A 22,206-nucleotide genomic window follows, 5' to 3' on the forward strand; every position below is an offset into this window, starting at 1 on the left:
AGGTCAGGCCTAAAAATGGCCAGGGATTTAGCAATAAAAGGCTCTAGTCTCACGTCTCTTTTAGATGTATAAAGCCCCTGAAGGGTGAAACTTCTCTCAGCAAAGATACCTGTGTGTCTTATTCATCAAGTTGTCGGTATCATAATATACCTTTAATATAAAAATCACCTGCAATACGGTCTCGGTCTCTCTCTCTTGCTCTCGCTCTTGCTCTCGCTCTCGCTCTCGCTCTCGCTCTGGCTCTCGCTCTCTCAGGTTCCTTTCCGGTCTGATAAGTCTATTGTAACTGACAAGCTTTTTGTGCTTACCTTATAACTCTGGTTGGCTTCTATCCTCACAGAATGAAGGAACATGAGCCTGACGTCCGCTGTTTCTTGCTTCTCTCCCGACACCCGGCAGTATGACTGCACCAAGAACGATGCCACGTCCAGACACCACGAACCCGGCCACGTACAATATCCACACGCCATGTACACAGTCGTCCCCGAGAGTGTAGTGAAAGGGAAGCGGGAATCAAGAATGAATTACCATTATTATTTTTCGATTTTAAAGATAAATACGTTTGAGTCACCCGTTGAGTCATTCCGTCCACGGGAATGAGGAAGCCCTAATAAGTATTGTTTTAACTTGAACGTATCTAATCTTATGACTCCTCGGTCTGATTATGATCTTCAGATATAGTTCATGAATTAAAACGTCTCATAAATGCTGTGTTGATGTCTAACCTGTGTTATGTCAGTCCACTGGCGGGTCTCCCAGGGTCCCTGGCAGTGGACATTGATGCCCATATCCGTACAGCTGAAGAGGAATCCAAACCCGACACCAAGCAAGCGAATGTTCTTGTCTACCCGGAACCTCACTTCGTGCTCCTGATATATCTGAGGAAGGTGGTACTAGGTGATCTAGGCCATCTAGATATGTCTGACGGTGCTAGATGATATATGAAGGTGCTAGGGGACATGAGGAGTATGGAAGCATGCCAGGTAACCTAAATAGATCTCATGGTATTCCAGACAGTGGAGTAGGATCAATAATAATATTTTGTCTACAAGTACATGATACTACATATACAGACCTACCTGACATCAGTGACATAGTATACAGAACACCCCTGGTTATGCACAACATTTTGGGCAAAAATTTGGTTAATTTTGTTCCCAGGATGCGACCCACACCAGTCAGCTAACACCCAGGTACCTGTTTACTGATAGGTGAACAAGGACAGCAGGTTAAGAAAACACGCCCCAATGTTTCCATCGGTGCTGGGGATCAAACCACGGACCTCTGTGTGTGAGCTGAATGCGCTGCCAACCGAATTATGGGACACCCAACGTGGCATAATATCTTGAGTTTTTAGTCAGGTCAGTCTAGCAGGCAAAATAAGTCACTTTATAACAAACTGTAAAATAATTTATTTTTTGGTGTGTTACACTGATGAATACTTTATAACCAACTTGGAGATGACAGGTGTTGCTGCAACATACGTAGAATTAACTACTGGCAGTGGTGGCGTTATGAAGTTAGCAGAGATTAGATAAGATTCATCCGGAAACAGAACAAGTGTTTCCTGACGTGGGTTTGAACTATATGATGACCCGCCACTGGAGCTATTGATCATCTGACCAAAGCCTTACCCTGGCTTAACTGTCCCTCCCTCCATTAAAAATTAATTTCATTTGACTACCAAGGAGTTGCCTGGGAATATTTTACCTCCCCAAAGCCGTTAAGATAAGTTATATAACGGTGCTTCAAAATAAGTCTGCTAGCCCTATATACCAACCAGGTAGCCTCCCTTGAAGGGGCGCCTCGCCCTATATACCAACCAGGTAGCCTCCCTTGAAGGGGCGCCTCACCCTATATACCAACCAGGTAGCCTCCCTTGAAGGGGCGCCTGAGTTTCCCTCTCTCTTTATATATGTTTATTTTTCCCCTATAATCTACCTTGTCCATAATTACTGTCGTATTTGCTTTGTCTTCTTTTGTAAGGTGAAGTCTAGGATCTTTCTTTAATCCATGGTATAATTAACAAATCTTTGAGGACAATTGTGTTGCAGCTGGAGCACTCATCGTGCTCCAGCTGTCTATGGATCCTGCCTCCACTTCCACTTCCCAGATTATTCCACTTCCTGACAACTCTGATTGAAGAAATACTTCCTAAGGGGCGCCTCGCCCTATATACCAACCAGGTAGCCTCCCTTGAAGGGGCGCCTCGCCCTATATACCAACCAGGTAGCCTCCCTTGAAGGGGCGCCTCGCCCTATATACCAACCAGGTAGCCTCCCTTGAAGGGGCGCCTCGCCCTATATACCAACCAGGTAGCCTCCCTTGAAGGGGCGCCTCGCCCTATATACCAACCAGGTAGCCTCCCTTGAAGGGGCGCCTCACCCTATATACCAACCAGGTAGCCTCCCTTGAAGGGGCGCCTCACCCTATATACCAACCAGGTAGCCTCCCTTGAAGGGGCGCCTCACCCTATATACCAACCAGGTAGCCTCCCTTCATTGAAGGGGCGCCTCACCCTATATACCAACCAGGTAGCCTCCCTTCATTGAAGGGGCGCCTCACCCTATATACCAACCAGGTAGCCTCCCTTGAAGGGGCGCCTGAGTTTCCCTCTCTCTTTATATATGTTTATTTTTCCCCTATAATCTACCTTGTCCATAATTACTGTCGTATTTGCTTTGTCTTCTTTTGTAAGGTGAAGTCTAGGATCTGTCTTTAATCCATGGTATAATTAACAAATCTTTGAGGACAATTGTGTTGCAGCTGGAGCACTCATCGTGCTCCAGCTGTCTATGGATCCTGCCTCCACTTCCACTTCCCAGATTATTCCACTTCCTGACAACTCTGATTGAAGAAATACTTCCTAACATCCCTATGATTCATCTGAGTCTTCAACTTCCCACTGTGACCCCTTGTTGCTGTGTCCCATCTCGAACATTCTGTCTCTGTCCACCTTGTCAATTCCTCTTAGTATTTTATATATTATCATATCTCCCCTATCTCTCTTGTCCTCCAATATCGTCAGGTCGAGTTCCTTTAACCTCTCCTCGTAGGACATGCCCCTTAGCTCCGGGACTAGTCGTGTTGCAAACTTTCTCTAGTTTCCTTACGTGCTTGGCTAGGTGTGGGTTCCAAACTGGTGCTGCATACTCCTATATATAGGCCTAACGTACACGGTGTGTGTGTGTATGTGTGTGTGTGTGTGTGTGTGTGTGTGTGTTCTGCCAGGTTTGTTGAGCTTACCTCCTTTTGGGGACATCTATAGCCCTTCCTGAAGCGACACACTTTTCTGAACTCCAGTACAGAACCATTCTGGGTCAGGGAGCAGATCTGTGGGAGAGACATGGTCATTTCTGCTGGTCATACGTGCTCCCACCCACGGCCACATCCACCTACACACACACAAAAGCTTAACACACCCTCTCACGCATACATGTGCCTGCTTACGCCTACATACTGTCACACAATAGTAATCATTCTTATGCATCAGTAGAGACATTATGGAATTCATACACACGCCCGGATCAAATACTATACACAAAAAACAAAGTCATCTAACAAATACACTCAGGGTAATCTATCCTACAAGATCCTCTAAATTACTCATAAGATCATCTAACACACTCACAAGAGGAGCTAACACCCATTAAGACCATTTAACACCCAAGAGATCACATAGCATTCACAAGCCCAACTAACATTCACAACAAGATTATTAACACGCTCGCAACAGTCATCTAACATCCTCAGTTAATGACGTCTTCCAATTATAAACAATAAATGCACATTGAGGCCACATACAGGCTCTATAATTAGCACTAACAAGTTACTGTAATTAGGTCACTTCTACACAAACCAGCAACTAACTTTTTGCTAGCTACCTCCAGCACCATCAGTGACACATACCATTAAAACAGCGCCGGTGTGAGCACTCAGCTCCACGGATCACTTTGCTAAGAATCTTGATTAAAAAGACTTATTGAGATACAAGTTATGGTTGAGTAATTCACTTTACACGACGATGTAACAGCATAGGTTGTTCCGCCATAAGTTCAGTCGCCAGAGGCCCATTTTAGGAGGCCCTGCCAAAGGTCGTTTGTCAGAGGTCCTTTAAGGTACTTCAACATCAAGTCTTCATAGTCAAAGCTCTTTTCTCTGAGGTCTGTCTTCTAGAAGTCTAAGAGGTCCCTTTCCTGAGGTCCTTCTGTCAAAAGACCTTAATTCAGAGGTCTCTGAGGATCACCTGCCAGAAGTTCTATTAGAGGTCCTTGCTTAGAGGTTCACCTGCTAGAAGTCCTATCAGAGGTCCTTCCTTTGAGGTTCATCTGGCAGAAGTCCTATCAGAGGTTCTTCTGAAAATCAGGGGTTGGGGGGGTTCTTCCACTAGAGTCCTTCTGGCAAAGGTTCTTATACAAAACACCCTCCGCACTCACACTTGCGTTGTTTTGCTAAGGTACTCTGTCATGTGGTCTGTGGTTCCCGGCATGGACGGCCCTGTACGTACTTTGGACAAGGTTTCGTTGACTGTGGCGAGGCGAGAGGGCTGGGTGTTGTGAAGTTGAGGGCCCCCTGGACGCTTTCTCGCCCGCCCATCAACCTCTGACGTGGCGCAAAACCACAACCAGAAGGGCAGCTACAGGAGACAAGGTCTGACCACAGAGGAGAGGTGGGGTTGGGAGTGTGTGACCACAGTGCCAGAGGTGATAACAGGGTAAGAGGACAACAGAAGACCATAAAGGGATGTAAAAGGAGGAAGAGGACAACAGGACAAATAGGGGTAGATAAAAGGGGGGTAGGAGGACGAGACGTGTAATCCAATAGGGGCTCAAAGGAAGACAGGACACGAAAACAATCGATAAAAAATAACAATAACAAGAGGGATCGCAGCTCTCACGGAAGGAAGACAGGGACAAAAAGCGAGAAGACAGAGACGAGAAGATGAATAAAGAGATAACGATCAGTTAGAGACGAAGACGAGTAGTGGAAAATGTAAGATGAGTAACAAGGGTAACGGAAACGAGAGAAAACGATGTGAACATCAGGAGGAAAAGGGTCAGTGTGAAAAATGGACATAAAAGAGATGATATGAACGTGAACAGGAAGGTAAAAAACGTAACAAATAAGCACACAAGATAGAAGGAATGGATTTAACTCGCATAAAAGCAAAATGGAAGAAATATGGTAAACGAAGACAGAAAATAAACTCAGTGGAATGTCATGGAAAAATGGAATGGTAAGAGGTAAACATTAATGGGAGGTCAGAGACGAGGAGAAGGTGTAACAAAGGAAAGAAGAAGAAGAAAGAAACACCAGTTTAGCATAAGGTCCAGAGTGGTCGTGAAAATTTGGATAAAAAAAATATTGCAATAAAAATAGGCCCAAAATATGTAAAAAAAATCATCGTTACTAACAGTAAGTTCTAAACACGAAGTACTAGTAACTTGTGTTGTATCTTGAACTAACAACAGTACTAGGCACATTACAACACAACAGTGGTACTCATACTAAATGGCCTGTGTAATATATACTACTTTGGAAAAATGTAATTCTAACATGCATTGCAAGGTTACAGCCACATGTAAAGCTATAAACATTGACATGTTGCACTCTGCTGTTGCAGTTACTTATTTGAAAAGGGATGATCTTTATTATTCTGTCAGAAAATATTCGCTTGAATGTTGACTTTTTTTTAAGTTGTCATTACAAAAGAAATCCAATATGTTACTCTGTTTGATTGAACATTAAATTTAACTTTTTAAATACTAATGTCTCATTGGTGGCAGGTGTGAAAACCAGATTTACGTAACGTAAAAACTTTTGACGTGATCAACACGCTCTTAATTGTATTGTAGCTGTGGCAGCAGCACTACTACAGGTGCTGTTGGTAGCACTCGAGCCTGGTGATGTACTTCCTCTGCGATAGAACCAAGTGGAACTATGACATTACCACAGACACACATAAGCATGTAGAACTCTCAAAGAACCACAAATCTTGGGGAGAGATGCAGCTGTCAACATACTAGACAACAGTTAGATGGAACCAACTCGGATCCTCAAAGACTACACGAAGCTGCATGACTAACTAATAACATCCACCAGAGAACCACAGGTACAACCATCAGAACACCAGAGACCTGCTTGTTGTTATTGAAGTCAAGATTTCTTGGGATCTCCAGCCCATGAGTCATGAAGAATGCGATGACCTCAGCCTTGCCCAGACACTCTGAGGTCAGCACAGTGTTGATGAAGTCGGAGTCAGAGATACGCTCGAAGTCGATGACTTTGATGAGTTCGTCGACTACCGTCCCCAGCTGCATCACTTTCAGGTTATGCTTTTGGAGGTACCGCAGACCCCAGTCTCGGATTGCTTCGAACAGCTTCAGCTGGTTATCGAATTTGAGGTCCTTATGGCAAATGACCTTCTTAACCATAGACTTGTTTAGATTAAGGAACCCTTCACACGGGATGATCTCATTGGCACGTTTGAGCAAGATCTGCCAGCATTTCTCACTCATTTCGTTCAGTGTCTCCTCCGATAGCACCAGAAGGTCGAAGAGGTTACTTTTCTTATCGTCGCTTGTGGGTTCGAAATTGTCGATGAATTCTTCAAGATATGTGAGAGATTTGATACCCAGGCCGGCGAGCCCCCACTTCCTGCTGGCTCGAAGCAACTCGAAGGCCACGTTGATGTTCTTGCAGTCGATCTGGTCAGTGTAGATATACCTGCAAAGTACATTATTATTTCAGGAAAACCCACGAAAGACAGGCTGTGTGGCATATTTACTTCAGTGTCCTACGATACAACCTACAAACAGGAGCAGCAGATATAAAAAAAATTACATCTACGTCTTACCCACCGGAAATCGATTTTTTTTTTTAAGCCGAATGGCCATCCGGTGATCTATACATATTAATGTGTGGGAAGGTAGCACGTTTATTGGCATCTACAAAAACAACTTTATTCTGTGATTGGTACTCACCTAATTATGGCTGAGGAGGGGGGGGGGTCGGGTCTTGGTTTCTGGACCTGTCTCGCGACTAATGAACTATTCCCGGCCTTAACGACCCTAACCTACCTACTTTTTAAACCGTGTAAAGGCTTCACTTCTACTTTCTCATCCAGATCATTCTACTTCTTAATCACCATCATATTGGAAAAAAATACCGTGATCCATTTGCGTTTTTAATTTCCATCTGTGATAACAGGTGCACAACCAACCACATAAATTTTAAAATAAATGTGAAAAATTTATTAAAATTCGTAAAATTGGTCACTCTTTCTCTATAGTAATGCCTTTAACTATTGTTAAAGTGACTTTGTCAATGGTCCAAGTCGGACCGAAACGTCGTTGTAAGCTTCTCTCTTTTATGTGCGGGTTATTTGTGTATCGTTCCAGTCACGGTATTGTGCCTTTTTTGTTATTGTTATTAATGTTAATCTTAGTAGAAAACATACAACTGGTGAGTGGTTAGTGACAGCTATTGACTCACTTGAGGATGTATTCGAAGTCCTTCGGGGTCATGTCTGTGACTCTGATAGTAGTGACATCGTTGGGTCCTGGACTTGGACACACCTGGTACACCAGACGGTAGAGAGGTTGACTAGCCGTCGCCAGCAAGAGACGGTGTGCCTGTCGATCACACACCCGTCAGTAACAACACAATTAATAATAATAATAATAATAATAATAATAATAATAATAATAATCTTTATTTCTACATGTACAGTGTATTCAGGCCTAGCTGTTATGCCTCTTGTTATGCAGAGCATTTCGGGCAAATTAGGTCAATTTTGTCCCAGGATGTAACCCACACCAGTCGGCTAACACCCAGGTAACTATTTTACTTATAGGTGAACATGGACAGCAGGTGTCTTAAGGAAACACGTCCTGATGTTTCCAGTCGTACCGGGTGGCCTAAGAACTAGAAGTAAATGTTGACAGCTGTGAAATAAGACACATGCGCGGTAATAATATTTTGTTAAGGATACGTCTTACCACTAATGTCTTCTGGACTGAAGAAGCCATTTGTGACCAAACATGTCCTCAGAAAATACCTTAACACTGTAAAAATGTTTTGTCTGAATGGTTCATTGTTTATTGAGCAGGCGGTCATTAAGACTGGAATTCACCTCCACACCAACATCAAGAATAATTGAATTGCTGAGAGAGATTCAGGTAAATTGTCAGGATATATACGCTGAGAGAGACATACCACTCACTGTAAACACTGAGAGATACACACTCCTCAGTGTATACACTGAGAGATACACACCCCCTCAATGTATATTTACATAATAATAATAATAATGATAATAATAATTCATGTAAAGTGCTAAATCTATGTGGGTCATTCAATGCAAGTCGTGGTGAGCGCGAGGGAGACACTTCCTATTTGTGCTCACCTAGATGTGAAGATATATTTACCGAGATAGGCACCAGTAGCGTATGGTGGGTTGTCACAGGGTGCGCGCTGTGCATGATACAACTAGCTGTGTGGGTTTGTAGTGTTATCTTACAACAGCTGTCACAATATTTCATAACAGGGGACAGAAAAATTAGTTTCCCATTATGATCCATGATTATATTATTGAACGAATTTAATTATGATGCATTTACCATCATTGGTGGGTGTGCGGCTCTCACCCGGCACACAATGTACGTCCCTGACACACCTCTCAGTGTATATACGAAGATAATCCTCTAAATATATGTACAGAAATACATACCTCTTATTGTATCTTCACTAAGATAGGCACTTATTAGTGTACATATAATGACAGATAAATACTTCTCATTGTATACTTAACAGCTTGTTAATCTTCACTCTTGTACTAGATAAATGCCTAAATTACTGACTTACTGAAAAGTTAATCAAGGTAAATAGGGTAATTTAATAGAATTAATGTCCATCCTGGATTCGAAATTTACAGTCAAGAAAATTGAGCTTGAAAAGACTGGAAGTAAAAATGAAGAGATATTTCGGTCCGTCGCGAATTATTAAGTTTAGGGCGGACAGCAAGGTGGCACTTTCTGAATTTGCAGTTTTTTAGGCGAGTCGTGGCTTGTTGCAGGCATGACTGGAATCCTGGCATTGAGGGTTTGAAGCCATGACTGGAAGCCTTGTGTTGAGGGTTTCAAGCCATGACTGGAAGCCTTGTGTCGAGGGTTTGAAGCCACATGGCTTAAGTCTCGGTATTTTACACTTATCAGCCATACTGGACGTGACTCCATACTTGCTGATATTGATAAACTGAGCCATGAACTTTTTGACTCATATCATCACGCAGTGTATATACGGTTTATATACAGAGATATACACCTCTCATTGTATATACAGAGATATATCTCTCAGTGTATATACGAGAGATACATCTCTCTCATTGTATATACAGAGATATATCTCTCAGTGTATATACGAGAGATACATCTCTCTCATTGTATATACAGAGATATATCTCTCAGTGTATATACGAGAGATGTGATGAATGGTTTGAAAAACCGGCAAGTTGAAGATTGAGACACTTATGCAACATATGGGAATCTTTATTCAGGAAACGTTTCGCCACACAGTGGCTTCATCTTCAACACTTGTCCAACCTTTGGACGAAGACCTACTTCGACTAGTGGATGGTACCACTATGACCTCACCTCCTCCTGCTTCGCCTCACCTCACTACACGTCTACGGCCCTATGCTGTACATTCTACAAGATTGATGGACTGAACACATCGACTCCAGGCTGAGGGACTGATTACCTCAAACTCCTCCTCTCCTTACGCCTTTCTACTTTATATCGGACTGATGAAGCCACTGTGTGGCGAAACGTTTCCTGAATAAAGATTCCCATATGTTGCATAAGTGTCTCAATCTTCATATACAGAGATATACATCTCTCAGTGTATATACAGAGATATGCACCTCTCAGTGTATATACAGAGATATACACCTCTCAGTGTATATACAGAGATATACACCTCTTAGTGTATATACAGAGATATATACCTCTCAGTGTATATACAGATATACATCTCAATGTATATAGAGATATACACCTCTCAATGTATATACAGAGATATACACCTCTCAGTGTATATGCAGAGACATGGACCTCTCAGTGTATATACAGAAATATACACTTCTCAATGTATATACAGAGATATACACCTCTCAATGTATATGCAGAGACATGGACCTCTCAGTGTATATACAGAGATATACACCTCTCAGTGTATATACAGAGATATACACCTCTTAATGTATATACAGAGATATGCACCTCTCAGTGTATATACAGAGATATACACCTCTTAGTGTATATACAGAGATATGCACCTCTCAGTGTATATACAGAGATATGCACCTCTCAGTGTATATACAGAGATATACACCTCTCAGTGTATATGCAGAGATATATACCTCTCAGTGTATATACAGAGATATGCACCTCTCAGTGTATATACAGAGATATACACCTCGTAGTGTATATACAGAGATATGCACCTCTCAGTGTATATATAGAGATATGCACCTCTCAGTGTATATGCAGAGACATGGACCTCTCAGTATATATACAGAGATATACACCTCTCAGTGTATATACAGATATGCACCTCTCAGTGTATATACAGAGATATGCACCTCTCAGTGTATATACAGAGATATGCACCTCTCAGTGTATATACAGAGATATACACCTGAGTGTATATACAGAGATATACACCTCTTAGTGTATATACAGAGATATACCTCTCAGTGTATATACAGAGATATACACCTCAGTGTATATACAGATATACACATCAGTGTATATACAGAGATATGCACCTCTCAGTGTATATGCAGAGACATGGACCTCTCAGTATATATACAGAGATATACACCTCTCAGTGTATATACAGAGATATGCACCTCTCAGTGTATATACAGAGATATACACCTCTTAGTGTATATACAGAGATATACCTCTCAGTGTATATACAGAGATATACACCTCAGTGTATATACAGATATACACATCAGTGTATATACAGAGATATGCACCTCTCAGTGTATATACAGAGATATACACCTCTCAGTGTATATACAGAGATATACACCTCTCAATGTATATACAGAGCTGCTTACTGCACGAAATCATCTCATAATTGTATGCATTTGTAAAGTTCCCACTAGTGTATACTCTATACCCACCAGTGTATACCCTGCACCCACCAGTGTATACCCTGTACCTACCAGTGTATACGCTGTACACACCAGTGTATACCCTGTACCCACTAGTGTATACCCTATGCCCACCAGTGTATACCCTGTACCCACCAGTGTATACCCTGTACCCACCAGTGTATACCATGTACCCACCAGTGTATACCTTATACCCACCCGTGTATACCCTGTACCCACCAGTGTATACCCTGCACCCACCAGTGTATACCCTGTACCCACCAATGTATACCCTATACCCACCAGTGTATATCCTGTGCTCACCAGTGTATATCCTGTGCTCACCAGTGTATACCCTGTACCCACCAGTGTATACCATATACCCACCAGTGTATATCATGTACCCACCATGGCAATATAAACACAAATGCAGTATAATGTGATCCTTTATTGACTACGTTTCGCCCACACAGTGGGCTTTTTCAAGTCACAAACAGAACTACCTGGGGTGGAAGGAACGCGAGTATTTATAGTCCGGCTGAGGTCAGGTGAAGAATGCTGCATCTGATGATGTACCGAGTTGGGTTGTAGAGTCTAAAAACTTGGGTAGCTTGGAAAGGAGACTGGACAAGTTTGTGAGCAGACCTTCTACAGTGTTCTTATGTGGGATAGCGATGAAGAAGTTTCTTGGCAAGTGGTTCAGCTATGTTATAGAAGCCACTATTCTGGTTGAAGTTGTCGGATATAGAAATAAGTGATGATTCCAGGATTCTTCGGTATTGGGTGTTGTCTTCTGTGGCGATAAGTCTTGAGTTTCTGTAGTTTATCAAGTGGTTGTGTGAATTACGGTGTTGTACGCAGGCATTCCTTGTGTCGTCAGACCTGCTTGCGTATTGGTGTTCTGAAATACGTGTTTGGAGGTCCCTTGATGTTTCGCCCACGTATAACTTGTTGCAGTCATTACAAGGGATTATGTATACCCCTGCAGAGGATGGAGGCTTGTCCTGCCTACTACTGGTGATGTCCTTGATGGTCGTGGTTGTGGAGGTAGATACTTGGAATGATGTTTTGGCAAAGATGTTGGAAACATGTTTGGCAATGGAGTTGGTGGGAAGGACTATGTATCTCTTCTCGGCAGTGTCTTCTCTGGGTGTGTTGAAGATGTTTAGTGCTCGCCGTCTGCAGTCTCTGATGAAGTGACGAGGATAGTGGAGTTTGGAAAATACCTGTTCAATTATAGTGCATTCTTCCTCAAGGAACTCGTTGCTTCAACGTTCAAGCTCTCCAAGACAAGCTCAACCAGGTCGAGCCTTCAATCCAGTTCACACTTGAAGAAGAGGTCGACAACACTCTTCCTTTCCTTGATGTTCTACTCTGCAAAGCTGACCACGAACTTCGTTTTAAAGTCTATCGAAAACCCACCAACCAAAACGATCTTCTCCACTTCTACTCTCACCACGACACCAAAACCAAACGTGGTGTAATTATAGGCTTCTTCCTGCGTGCACTCAGAATCTGCAGCAACGAGTTCCTTGAGGAAGAATGCACTATAATTGAACAGGTATTTTCCAAACTCCACTATCCTCGTCACTTCATCAGAGACTGCAGACGGCGAGCACTAAACATCTTCAACACACCCAGAGAAGACACTGCCGAGAAGAGATACATAGTCCTTCCCACCAACTCCATTGCCAAACATGTTTCCAACATCTTTGCCAAAACATCATTCCAAGTATCTACCTCCACAACCACGACCATCAAGGACATCACCAGTAGTAGGCAGGACAAGCCTCCATCCTCTGCAGGGGTATACATAATCCCTTGTAATGACTGCAACAAGTTATACGTGGGCGAAACATCAAGGGACCTCCAAACACGTATTTCAGAACACCAATACGCAAGCAGGTCTGACGACACAAGGAATGCCTGCGTACAACACCGTAATTCACACAACCACTTGATAAACTACAGAAACTCAAGACTTATCGCCACAGAAGACAACACCCAATACCGAAGAATCCTGGAATCATCACTTATTTCTATATCCGACAACTTCAACCAGAATAGTGGCTTCTATAACATAGCTGAACCACTTGCCAAGAAACTTCTTCATCGCTATCCCACATAAGAACACTGTAGAAGGTCTGCTCACAAACTTGTCCAGTCTCCTTTCCAAGCTACCCAAGTTTTTAGACTCTACAACCCAACTCGGTACATCATCAGATGCAGCATTCTTCACCTGACCTCAGCCGGACTATAAATACTCGCGTTCCTTCCACCCCAGGTAGTTCTGTTTGTGACTTGAAAAAGCCCACTGTGTGGGCGAAACGTAGTCAATAAAGGATCACATTATACTGCATTTGTGTTTATATTGTCATTGTGTCGGTATTTTATACCATTTATTTCCATGTACCCACCAGTGTATACCATATACCCACCAGTGTATACCCTATATCCACCCGTGTATACCCTGTACCCACCAGTGTATACCCTGTACCCACCAGTGTATACCCTGTACCCACCAGTGTATACCCTGTACCCACCAGTGTATACCCTATACCACCAGTTTATACCATATACCCAACAGTGTATACCCTGTACCCACCAGTGTATACCCTATACCACCAGTTTATACCATATACCCAACAGTGTATACCCTGTACTCACCAGTGTATACCTTACACTTACCATTGTATGCCTTATAAAGGTATATAATTTTATATTTTTAATGCAGAATATAGTTACCTTGAAGACAGTGGCGTTGCTACCTTGACCCACCCTGATGTTGACGTCAGCGAACTGGCCAGTATCTAACAAGTACTGTAGACGCTCCAGTACTGACATCTCCCCAGTGGCCACCACCTGCGACTCTGTCAACACCAACACCTGATATATAACACCTACAACACCTGTTATAACACCACCAACACCTGTTATAACACCACCAACACCTCTTACCATTCCAAAAATGCAATATCTGTTTTTTAATCTTTATATATTCTTTATATATTCATATATTTTCACGGTTTTAATGTCAGTTTTAATGTGTTTAAAGTTACTAATAATAATCAAGCGAGAAAGTTTATTTACAAATGTTAGTTAAAAAGGGAATAAAAACTTAGCCAGGATGAAAGGATGTTACAGTGATGTTAAATAAATGATTTAGAAAACCGACAAGTTGAAGAATGAAACACTTGGACTGAAGACACCAGAAAGTGGCGTCTTGAGTCCAATACGGAGAAGAACGGTGCAAGATAAGGGTGTGAGGTACTCAGTCCCTCAGTCTTGAGTCGATGCGTTCAGTCTCATTCTTCACCTTAAAATGATGTTCTTACCTTCTGCTCGTGTATATCTCTTGTCTGCCTGAGGAACATTAAACATGTCTATTGTAATAATCGGGAAAAAGCGATGATAAACGCAAAACAAGCCTCGTTCAACATCCGAGAGAGATACATGATAATATACACTTGGAAAATCCTAGAGGGATTAGTTCCAAACTTGCACACGAAAATCACTCCCTATGTAAGCAAAAGACTCGGCAGGAGATGCAACATTCCCCCAATGAAAAGCAGGGGCGCCACTAGTACACTGAGAGACAACACAGTAAGTGTCAGGGGGCTAAGACTGTTCAACTGCCTCCCAGCATACATAAAGGGGATTACCAGTAGACCCCTGGGTGTCTTCAAGAAGGCACTGGACAGGCACCTAAAGTCACAACTGGAAACTGAAAACTTAGATGAGTCACATGGATGTTAGGAAGTATTTCTTCAGTCAGAGAGTTGTCAGGAAGTGGAACAATCTGGAGAGTGATGTAGTGGAGGCAGGATCCATTCGTAGCTTTAAAAAAAGGTACGATAAAGCTCATGTAGTAGGGAGAGAGTAGACCTAGTAGCGACCAGTGAAGGGGCCAAGAGCTGTGAATCGATCCCTACAACCACAAATAGATGAGTACACACATACTACTCTCAACAACCTACTGTGGAGAACAACTATAACTTCCTCGTTATAATCAATGTTACTACTGTTTACTCTGAAGCTTCGCCAAGTGAGCCACAACCTTCGCCAGTTTCTGTGTTTTCAAGGTGAGTGTTCATGGGGGAAGGTGTCTCAGTGTTAAGAATGTTGCAAGGCCACACACAGCCTTGCAACACTGACGACAATGTCTGGCCGCAAAAGAAAGGTGACCTTCGCATCAATAAGGTCATTCACTATGAAAGGCGAGAGGTCACTTGCTTCATTATTATAATAAAAAAGAAGCGCTAAACCTCACTTGCTTCATATTATCTAGGTAGGTAGGTATTAAGTTTGTCAAGAAACAGAAAAAGTGTTGCCTGACGAGGGTCTTAGTTATACCATGACCCAGAGCTAGAGCTTTTGGTCATCTGACCGACGACAGTACTCCGAGTAATTGATATGAAAGTGAAGACAAAAACTGAATCAGTAAGAAGGAGAAATAACTATATTATGGTGTCCCGTTGTTTGGTAGGCAACACACTCGCCTCACACACTGAGTGTCCGTGGCTCAATCCCCGACCGGGTGGGAACGTTGGGCATGTTTCCTTACTCCTGCTGTCCCTGTTCACCTAGCAGTAAGTAGGTACCTGGGTCTTAGTCGACTGTTGTGGGTCGCATATCGGGGAGACGAGATTGAAGGATCCCAATGGAAATAAGACAGAGTCCTCGATGATTTAGATTTTGCCACCGAAGTGGCTGGTTTATTGTGCGCCCCATAACCATCCTGTGGACGGTAGCGCAACAGCATATGGATACACAAAAGGTGTACATATGGGTTTATATCTTTATATCTATAGTTCACTTATCTGTTACAAGCAAATTTAGGAAATTTCCTTGGTATATCTGGTATCTTATTTTCATTAATAAGATATCTTGACATGTCACATAGGTTATTATATTGTCTGTCTCTGTATTCCTCAATAAGTGGACAATTAAGCACATAGTGTTCAAGACAGTGACCATATGCCTGATCACATAATTTACCTTTAGTTTGATCATCATCTGTGTGAGTGCTCGATGACGTACTGACTTTCTGGGGTTATCCTGGGTAACTAACCCTCCGGGTTAAAAATCCGAGCAAATACTATCTTATGGAAATTGCAAAGGCAAACAACATACACAGTTTTATGAGTAGGTATGATAGGGGCTTATCAATACATATTCTAGGACACAATTTGAAGACAGTAAAACTATATATGGAGTATATGGAGAAAAAGAGAGAGGTTAAGAGAGTGGTGAAGCAATGTAAAAATTGAGCAAATGAGAGAGTGGGTGAGATGTTATCAACAAATTTTGTTGAAAATAAGAAAAAGTTTTGGAGTGAGATTAACAAGTTAAGGAAGCCTAGAGAACAAATGGATTTGTCAGTTAAAAATAGGAGAGGAGAGTTATTAAATGGAGAGTTAGAGGTATTGGGAAGATGGAGGGAATATTTTGAGGAATTGGTAAATGTTGATGAAGATAGGGAAGCTGTGATTTCGTGTATAGGACAAGGAGGAATAACATCTTGTAGGAGTGAGGAAGAGCCAGTTGTGAGTGTGGGGGAAGTTCGTGAGGCAGTAGGTAAAATGAAAGGGGGTAAGGCAGCCGGGATTGATGGGATAAAGATAGAAATGTTAAAAGCAGGTGGGGATATAGTTTTGGAGTGGTTGGTGCAATTATTTAATAAATGTATGGAAGAGGGTAAGGTACCTAGGGATTGGCAGAGAGCATGCATAGTTCCTTTGTATAAAGGCAAAGGGGACAAAAGAGAGTGCAAAAAATATAGGGGGATAAGTCTGTTGAGTATACCTGATAAAGTGTATGGTAGAGTTAATATGGAAAGAATTAAGAGTAAGACGGAGAATAGGATAGCAGATGAACAAGGAGGCTTTAGGAAAGGTAGGGGGTGTGTGGACCAGGTGTTTACAGTGAAACATATAAGTGAACAGTATTTAGATAAGGCTAAAGAGGTCTTTGTGGCATTTATGGATTTGGAAAAGGCGTATGACAGGGTGGATAGGGGGCAATGTGGCAGATGTTGCAGGTGTATGGTGTAGGAGGTAGGTTACTGAAAGCAGTGAAGAGTTTTTACGAGGATAGTGAGGCTCAAGTTAGAGTATGTAGGAAAGAGGGAAATTATTTCCCAGTAAAAGTAGGCCTTAGACAAGTATGTGTGATGTCACCGTGGTTGTTTAATATATTTATAGATGGGGTTGTAAGAGAAGTAAATGCGAGGGTCTTGGCAAGAGGCGTGGAGTTAAAAGATAAAGAATCACACATAAAGTGGGAGTTGTCACAGTTGCTCTTTGCTGATGACACCGTGCTCTTGGGAGATTCTGAAGAGAAGTTGCAGAGATTGGTGGATGAATTTGGTAGGGTGTGCAAAAGAAGAAAATTAAAAGTGAATACAGGAAAGGGTAAGGTTATGAGGATAACAAAAAGGTTAGGTGATGAAAGATTGGATATCGGATTGGAGGGAGAGAGTATGGAGGAGGTGTATGTATTCAGATATTTGGGAGTGGACGTGTCAGCGGATGGGTCTATGAAAGATGAGGTGAATCATAGAATTGATGAGGAGAAAAGGGTGAGTGGTGCACTTTGGAGTCTGTGGAGACAAATAACTTTGTCATTGGAGACAAAGAGGGGAATGTATGAGAGTATAGTTTTACCAACGCTCTTATATGGGTGTGAAGCGTGGGTGATGAATGTTGCAGCGAGGAGAAGGCTGGAGGCAGTGGAGATGTCATGTCTGAGGGCAATGTGTGGTGTGAATATAATGCAGAGAATTCGTAGTTTGGAAGTTAGGAGGAGGTGCGGGATTACCAAAACTGTTGTCCAGAGGGCTGAGGAAGGGTTGTTGAGGTGGTTCGGACATGTAGAGAGAATGGAGCGAAACAGAGTGACTTCAAGAGTGTATCAGTCTGTAGTGGAAGGAAGGCGGGGTAGGGGTCGGCCTAGGAAATGTTGGAGGGAGGGGGTAAAGGAGGTTTTGTGTGCGAGGGGCTTGGACTTCCAGCAGGTATGCGTGAGTGAGTTTGATAGGAGTGAATGGAGACAAATGGTTTTTAATACTTGACGTGCTGTTGGAGTGTGAGCAAAGTAACATTTATGAAGGGATTCAGGGAAACCGGCAGGCCGGACTTGAGTCCTGGAGATGGGAAGTACAGTGCCTGCACTCTGAAGGAGGGGTGTTAATGTTGCAGTTTAAAAACTGTAGTGTAAAGCACCCTTCTGGCAAGACAGTGATGGAGTGAATGATGGTGAAAGTTTTCCTTTTTCGGGCCACCCTGCCTTGGTGGGAATCGGCCAGTGTGATAATAAAAAAAAATAGAACTATATACAAAAGATGAGGTAATCAGTCCCTCAGCCTTGGAGTTGGTGTTGGCTGAGGGACTGATTACCTCATCTTTTGTATATAGTTCTACTGTCTTCAAATTATGTCCTAGAATCTGTATTGATAAAGCCACTGGATGGCGAAACGTCTACAATAAAGATATCCAGATGTTGCACATGTGTCTCAGTTGACAAGGACCTGCAATTATGGGCCGGTAGGCCTACTGCAGGGTTTCTCCTGCTTGCCAAGCAGGACTGGCCAGCAGATAGATATCAGCGGAAACATAGGCCTCGACCCACGCATACATAAATCAGTGAGTACATACACGGGTGGCCAGCGATGAACACCAGCCAAGAGTGAGCTCATCTTAGTGTTGATCCTGTGACAGGTGTTTCTTATCTGTGTGTTTGTTGATGTGTTTCAGGGTAGATTAGCACTTATTGTCACCACTCAAGCAGTAACAGGTGCATAAAAGACAGTGTTCTTAGTCAATTGTTTACGTAATGAGTAAGAAACACCCGGGTGTGTGTCATTATCTATCATGTTGGCCGTGTCATGTCTCGAATGTGATTATCTATCATGTTGGCCGTGTCATGTCTCCCATGTGATTATCTATCATGTTGGCCGTGTCATGTCTCCCATGTGATTATCTATCATGTTGGCCGTGTCATGTCTCCCATGTGATTATCTATCATGTTGGCCGTGTCATGTCTCCCATGTGATTATCTATCATGTTGGCCGTGTCTTGTCTCCCATGTAATGATCTATCATGCTGGCCGTGTCATGTCTCCCATGTGATTATCTATCATGTTGGCCGTGTCTTGTCTCCCATGTGATTATCTATCATGCTGGCCGTGTCTTGTCTCCCATGTAATGATCTATCATGCTGGCCGTGTCTTGTCTCCCATGTAATTATCTATCATGTTGGCCGTGTCTTGTCTCGCATGTAATTATCTATCATGTTGGCCGTGTCTTGTCTCCCATGTAATGATCTATCATGTTGGCCGTGTCTTGTCTCCCATGTAATGATCTATCATGATGGCCGTGTCTTGTCTCCCATGTAATGATCTATCATGTTGGCCGTGTCTTGTCTCCCATGTAATGATCTATCATGTTGGCCGTGTCTTGTCTCCCATGTAATGATCTATCATGATGGCCGTGTCTTGTCTCTCATGTAATGATCTATCATGTTGGCCGTGTCTTGTCTCCCATGTAATGATCTATCATGTTGGCCGTGTCTTGTCTCCCATGTAATGATCTATCATGATGGCCGTGTCTTGTCTCCCATGTAATGATCTATCATGATGGCCGTGTCTTGTCTCCCATGTAATGATCTATCATGATGGCCGTGTCTTGTCTCCCATGTAATGATCTATCATGATGGCCGTGTCTTGTCTCCCATGTAATGATCTATCATGATGGCCGTGTCTTGTCTCCCATGTAATGATCTATCATGATGGCCGTGTCTTGTCTCCCATGTAATGATCTATCATGATGGCCGTGTCTTGTCTCCCATGTAATGATCTATCATGATGGCCGTGTCTTGTCTCCCATGTAATGATCTATCATGATGGCCGTGTCTTGTCTCCCATGTAATGATCTATCATGTTGGCCGTGTCTTGTCTCCCATGTAATGATCTATCATGTTGGCCGTGTCTTGTCTCCCATGTAATGGTCTATCATGTTGGCCGTGTCTTGTCTCCCATGTTTACCTTGTCATATTTCATCAGTTGTTATCGTACACACTACCTCCTGTTGCCCGTGTGTCTTACCTAACATCACAATGTTTAGTTTGAGTTTGTCGTTTTTTCAATGCTTTTATAAAACTTGTAATGTGTGACATTAAATGGAAAACTCTAGTACCAAGGTAGTGTTACACTCCATACCACTGAATGTAGTATTGAGTCGTAGTGTTACACTCCATACCACTGAATGTAGTATTGAGTCGTAGTGTTACACTCCATACCACTGAATGTAGTATTGAGTCGTAGTGTTACACTCTATACCACTGAATGTAGTATTAAGTCGTAGTGTTACACTCCATACCACTGAATGTAGTATTAAGTCGTAGTGTTACACTCCATACAACTGAATGTAGTATTAAGTCGTAGTGTTACACTCCATACCACTGAATGTAGTATTGAGTCGTAGTGTTATACTCCATACCACTGAATGTAGTATTGAGTCGTAGTGTTACACTCCATACCACTGAATGTAGTATTGAGTCGTAGTGTTACACTCTATACCACTGAATGTAGCATTAAGTCGTAGTGTTACACTCCATACCACTGAATGTAGTATTAAGTCGTAGTGTTACACTCCATACAACTGAATGTAGTATTAAGTCGTAGTGTTACACTCCATACCACTGAATGTAGCATTAAGTCGTAGTGTTACACTCCATACCACTGAATGTAGTATTGAGTTAGTTTAATATGTTTATTATGCACCCCATACCCATCCTGTGGGCGGTAGTCAAAAGATTACAGAGGTACATAATCGGTCCAGGGACTGGACTCCAAAGTTTTGATAGCTGAGCAAGTTACAAAGGTAATGAACTAGAGCTGGTCATAATCATGACCAAGTTACAAAGGTAATGAGCTCCAGGTAGAGCTGGTCACACTCATGAATAATTGCAAGGGTAATGAATCATAAACACATTAATCATGAGAATTTACGAAGGTAATGAGCTCCAGGTAGAGCTGTTACACTCCATACCACTGAATGTAGTATTGAGTCGTAGTGTTACACTCCATACCACTGAATGTAGTATTGAGTCGTAGTGTTACACTCCATACCACTGAATGTAGTATTGAGTCGTAGTGTTACACTCCATACCACTGAATGTAGTATTGAGTCGTAGTGTTACACTCCATACCACTGAATGTAGTATTGAGTCGTAGTGTTATACTCCATACCACTGAATGTAGTATTGAGTCGTAGTGTTACACTCCATACCACTGAATGTAGTATTGAGTCGTAGTGTTACACTCCATACCACTGAATGTAGTATTGAGTCGTAGTGTTACACTCCATACCACTGAATGTAGTATTGAGTCGTAGTGTTATACTCCATACCACTGAATGTAGTATTGAGTCGTAGTGTTACACTCCATACCACTGAATGTAGTATTGAGTCGTAGTGTTACACTCCATACCACTGAATGTAGTATTGAGTCGTAGTGTTACACTCCATACCACTGAATGTAGTATTGAGTCGTAGTGTTATACTCCATACCACTGAATGTAGTATTGAGTCGTAGTGTTACACTCCATACCACTGAATGTAGTATTGAGTCGTAGTGTTACACTCCATACCACTGAATGTAGTATTGAGTCGTAGTGTTACACTCCATACCACTGAATCTAGTATTGAGTCGTAGTGTTACACTCCATACCACTGAATGTAGTATTGAGTCGTAGTGTTACATTCAAGTTCTTGAGTTTGTCATACTTTCCCCTCCATTAAGAACTACACACTCATCATACTATGAGCTACATGTGTGACTACAACATGTGTGACTACAACATCATACAACACCACAGATCATGCCTACAACGCTTTCTACAACCTTAGATGCTTGTGAAAACACTCGATGAACAATACACAGTGTTGTACACCCGACCAACTTGAACATCCATGCAGTTTTCTACACAAAAAATATGAGGGAACCTGTGAGGCTTAAACCCGTGGCGAGTAAGTCATAAAACT

The 22,206-nt window shown here is 42.4% G+C and overlaps 1 protein-coding gene across 5 annotated transcripts in view; it reads right to left on the bottom strand.

Moving 5' to 3' along the window:
- The window catches only part of LOC128701310 (uncharacterized), a 115,031-nt gene that overhangs the window by 12,905 nt on the left and 79,920 nt on the right, over nt 1-22,206 (bottom strand). For 4 of the 5 annotated variants that reach the window (XM_070100378.1, XM_070100376.1, XM_070100374.1 and 1 more), the window contains 7 exons: nt 13,910-14,034; nt 7,495-7,634; nt 6,138-6,726; nt 4,508-4,636; nt 3,247-3,333; nt 726-878; nt 309-404 (listed from right to left, as the gene is read on the bottom strand). In XM_070100378.1, coding sequence (XP_069956479.1) covers nt 309-404; nt 726-878; nt 3,247-3,333; nt 4,508-4,636; nt 6,138-6,726; nt 7,495-7,634; nt 13,910-14,034 — 1,319 coding nt within the window. The remainder of the gene's footprint in view (nt 1-308; nt 405-725; nt 879-3,246; nt 3,334-4,507; nt 4,637-6,137; nt 6,727-7,494; nt 7,635-13,909; nt 14,035-22,206) is intronic. The other variant, XM_070100375.1, reaches the window with a different exon arrangement.

This window comes from Cherax quadricarinatus, chromosome 72, assembly GCF_038502225.1.
Source record: "Cherax quadricarinatus isolate ZL_2023a chromosome 72, ASM3850222v1, whole genome shotgun sequence".
NCBI lineage: Eukaryota > Metazoa > Arthropoda > Malacostraca > Decapoda > Parastacidae > Cherax > Cherax quadricarinatus.